The 4,325-nt window shown below is 34.6% G+C and overlaps 1 protein-coding gene across 1 annotated transcript; it reads left to right on the top strand.

Moving 5' to 3' along the window:
• The first annotated feature begins 571 nt into the window (after positions 1-571).
• LOC103522928 lies at positions 572-3,542 on the top strand. Its single transcript, XM_008488010.2, has 6 exons — positions 572-784; positions 1,051-1,718; positions 1,940-2,090; positions 2,222-2,352; positions 2,506-3,219; positions 3,334-3,542. The coding sequence occupies exons 1-5, from the start codon at positions 670-672 to the stop codon at positions 2,719-2,721; spliced, it is 1,281 nt and encodes a 426-aa protein (XP_008486232.1). The 5' UTR covers positions 572-669; the 3' UTR covers positions 2,722-3,219; positions 3,334-3,542.
• Positions 3,543-4,325: the final 783 nt, after the last annotated feature.

Raw genomic sequence — 4,325 nt, forward strand, 5'->3', positions numbered from 1 at the left:
TCTTTATTCTAATCTTGGGTGACCCTCTACTTATAGATACGGATCGCGTACGCGTAAGTTCCCGTTTTCTTTTCTATTGTTTTCTGCTCCTGACTCAGTCGGACTGAAAGTATCTTCTATCCTTTATCTTTTCCTTTGACAATATCTTTAATGGTTGCTCTAGGATATGGTGCTTTGGAATGTTTAAGCAGTCCGTACACTGTTTTCTGTCTACAATCGTTACAAAAACTTTTTAGGGAAAAAAAGGTGGTATTTTTTAGGGGCTTTAGATGTGAAAAATATTCCTATTTCCTATCCTGTACATTATTTTCATGATATTTTAATTTTTTTACCTCACCAACCTCAATAGTGTATTAGGTTAATTGAATTATTGAATAAAATTAATGAATTCATAATATTATCATCAAAAACTGGAGGAAAAATGGAAATCCTTATGATTACTATAAAAGTTTCAAATCTAAGCACCCTCACGACTTTCAGAAAACACTATAAAATATTACACACATGGGCATTGCTGATTTCGCTTCATCTAACACGTGAACGAGCGGATGGCTTAATTTTTTACACTTTTTTTTTGAGTTGGGGTGTGATCGATAAATCGATTATCTGAACTTTTCCTGTCTGTGATAAGAGAATAGTGATAGGGATTTAGGATTTTCAAAGGCCAAAATGGGCCCTCAAGTTGGTATTTTAGGTTTTGTGTTGGCCGCTTTTTGTTTCTCATTGTCCTTGCAAAGTGAAGAAACTCTGGTTCCTGTCCTAGTATGGGACTATAAAAACCCAGGTGAGTTTTCTCCACATCCAAAAATAGGGTGGTTTCTGGGTTTAACTCTATTATGCAATCTTATGACCCAAGCTAATATCCATCTCAGTACCAGTGTTGAAGTGTTAACCTAAGGTATGTTAACATCATCCAACAATCCCCCACCAACCCTACTTCAGATCTTTTACACATGTAGGTAAGCTTGCAGTGTGACCCATGGTCCTTAGATCTAATCCATACAGCATTCAACTATGTAAAATTGTGTATTATTGCTTACTCTGTTGCAGGGGACTTGAAGTTCAGTCATAACAGTTTACATAACATTGATACCTCCAGCTTCACATCACACATGCAGAAAATGATCAAGAAATCATCAAACCCACTTGTTTTATGCTTTGTTGAACCATTACTCAGTGTTGAAGATTTCAGCACTACTCCAACAGCATTCACACACATCAAAAATGAAATATCCCAAGCCAAGCTTATGGATTACATGCCATCTGTATATGATGCTTCCGAGGGCTTGCATAATCTTGAGAATGTTGGTTTGAAAGTGAAGGAAATTTATGATACCGATAACATTGTTGAAAATATTGCTGGTACTGATGTTCTGATTGTTAAAATGAGTGAGGCAGATGAGAACAGATTCAATACACTGGAGAAGCATGATAAATTCATGGCAGAAACATATAAGAAAGTTTTTGAGCAGCGTAAAAATGTTATTGGAGTTCTAACAAGTGAGATTTCTATGTTCAGTATCAGTACTTTGATAAGGTCACGTCGATCAGAAGGTTCTTCCAATGAAAATGCTTCTGACATTTCTGATTTTGCCATGAATGATGTATTCAAAGCAGGAAACAAAAATGGACGTGCAATGTTATACAGCAAATCACCTGCTGTATTGACCCTGCCTACGGGAACCACATTTCAGTTGTCAAAAACTCCCAAGACTGAAGTAAGTAGTTTACCTAAAATGAAAAGTAATCTAGGTACCTATAGTTCAAATTCATGCACCTACCTAGTCAACTAATGCTCATTCCAAAGGGTAGGTAGGTACCTTGTAAGCAAGTAGGTACCTACCTACAAGTCAAATATACCTCAGTGTCTTGCAAGATATCCAAACATTTCTAGTTGTCCATATTTCATAACATTGTAAAATTCATTTTCTCATTACAGACCAAGTTAGATGACCGTACAGACTTCCAGCGACTCCTCATTACTTACTACACTCCTGATGGCACAAAGATCAATGCAAGATTCAGATTTGACAAGGATCTGACTAACACATGGTCACTGAAAATTGTTGAACTGGAATCCACAAAACTCAGTAAGTGCTGGGAAATAGTAGGCACCTAAACATTATGAATGATCCTATTTATTTGATAATTGAATCTTCCTTTTTTTAAAATCTCATTTCATTACTATTTATTTTATTGTTGTCTCCCTTTTGTCCCTCAGATATCAAAGCTACTAATCTGACAACAACTTCTTCCATCTCTGGTACAATGGGCCATGCATACTCTACTTTGAAAGAAGTTGAATTTTCCAATGATGAAAACATTCGCTTGGTATTCCCTTCAGGATTCACGGTAAGGAAAAGCCCTAGCTAGCCCTAAATATTTATTTTATGTGTAGCATGCTTTTTATTTTAAAAAATAACAAAAAGACCCAACTATTCTCTGATAGAGCATTTTTGTGTGGAGTGGTTCTTAATGTCTAATTATCACAATTCTCATCATCAGGTACAACCCTGGATTCCGGACATGTTGGGTGAGAGGTTTGGTGAGGTGGATGATACCGTGCAATACTTCACTCCGGGTATCTGGATGGGCATCTTTGTGATGACTATTCTTGCTATGGTATTTACTCTTGGCATGATTATGATTCTTGATATTAAGACCATGGACAGGTTTGATGATGCCAAGGGAAAAACTATTACCATTAATGCCACAGACTAGACAGGTAGACAGAAGGGAGTAATTATTTCGTTATTTTTGTTTTTAAAGTGTCTCTTCACTTTGATATAAAATCTTTGAAGAATTAAATCTAACCTGGCAAAAATAGTGTTTCAGGGGTTAGCTTAGATTTTTTTTTTTACCAACAGAAGATAACATCTGAGCCAGGCCTAGTTCTAGTTTCTATTTTCCCCCTAAGTGATGAAATTAATATTAGAGAAGTGTACTTAACTATGTACTCAATAACTATCCATAGCACTCACATAACTCCATGCTATTCTATGCATATGTTTGACATTGACATAACGAACGACCAAGGACTGTAGCAAAGGAGCTCAAGTCAAGTTTATGTTCTTTTCTTTTTTTGTAGGTATAGATTTTGTTGTTGTATTTATTTTTTTGTCTCATAGCACTAGGTTCTTTTAGAATAAAGTTATTCTTAGTCATGGTCTAAATTCTTTTTAAGTACGAATTGTATGTTGTAATTTAAAATCAGCACACATTTTGTCTATGAGAACTGAATAACTGATTTTGTTTTAGAATAAAGTTATTCTTAGTCATAGTCTAAATTCTTTTTAAGTACGAATTGTATGTTGTAATTTAAAATCAGCACACATTTTGTCTATGAGAACTGAATAACTGATTTTGTTTTTCTCTCTCAAATAATATAGAGATCTAATTTTCGGAAATCACTTCGATATGAAAAATCATAATTTCATTACAACACCTATACATACGTACATAATTTTATTTTGTAGTTCAATCTTTGTAAATCTAAATTAAATCAAAGGAACATTCTACCTTATCTGTTAATTGACTTGTGATTTATTGTTACTTATTCTTTAGTTTAGACGAGGGTCTATTAGGAAAATAAAAACAAATTGAATGACTCAAATTTCATCTTTTTTAGTGTGTCCACAATTTTTATTTTTTATTATAAAATGAGAGTAGAATTTAAAGTGGTACTTTCTCATCTTACACACTGTCCTCATAAACATCTATTTATACTGGAAACATTTGAATCGTTCCCAAGAAGAACGGCCTATGTGATTTTTGCTACTTTTCAGGAGAGACATTTTAATACAGTGATGTGGAAATTTATCCCAGAATCATGTTTTCTTACACATAGGCCCTTTTACATGAAACCTTTCACTTCTTACTGTACTTAGAGGGATATTATAAAGAATATAAAGAAAAGTCTGTAAAGGATTCTGAATGTTAACAATGAACTTATTATTATTATTACTTTGCATGCAAAATTACAAGGACGGGACTTCTGAATTACTTAGTGAACTATTAGCATGCACTCATTGTTTAAATTTCAAAGTATCTCTGAAATGGACATGTCGGGAGAAAAGGAAATGAAACCAGAGGAAGAGTGCATGGAGGTTGGAGTGTTGGGGTCGAAAATGAAGAAGGCAGAAGGATTGTGGACTTCGCTCTGGCAAGTGACATGGCGCTTTTTAATACCTTTTTCGAGAAGCAGGACAAACACCTCATAACATACAGAAGTGGAGGTGTCACTAGCTAGATTGATTTCATACTGTACAGGAGGCCGATCATCAAAGAAGTAACGAACTGCAAAGTAATAAACAAAGAGAATGTAG

This window comes from Diaphorina citri, unplaced genomic scaffold (genome assembly GCF_000475195.1).
Source record: "Diaphorina citri unplaced genomic scaffold, Diaci psyllid genome assembly version 1.1 scaffold12925, whole genome shotgun sequence".
NCBI lineage: Eukaryota > Metazoa > Arthropoda > Insecta > Hemiptera > Psyllidae > Diaphorina > Diaphorina citri.

What these genes read in the sequence shown, in the direction of transcription:
- LOC103522928 (XM_008488010.2), top strand. Translation starts at nt 670, where the DNA reads ATGGGCCCTCAAGTTGGTATTTTAGGTTTTGTGTTGGCCGCTTTTTGT. An exon ending in ATGGGACTATAAAAACCCAG is followed by an intron (nt 785 to 1,050) that starts GTGAGTTTTCTC and finishes ACTCTGTTGCAG; the next exon opens with GGGACTTGAAGTTCAGTCAT. An exon ending in CAAAAACTCCCAAGACTGAA is followed by an intron (nt 1,719 to 1,939) that starts GTAAGTAGTTTA and finishes TTCTCATTACAG; the next exon opens with ACCAAGTTAGATGACCGTAC.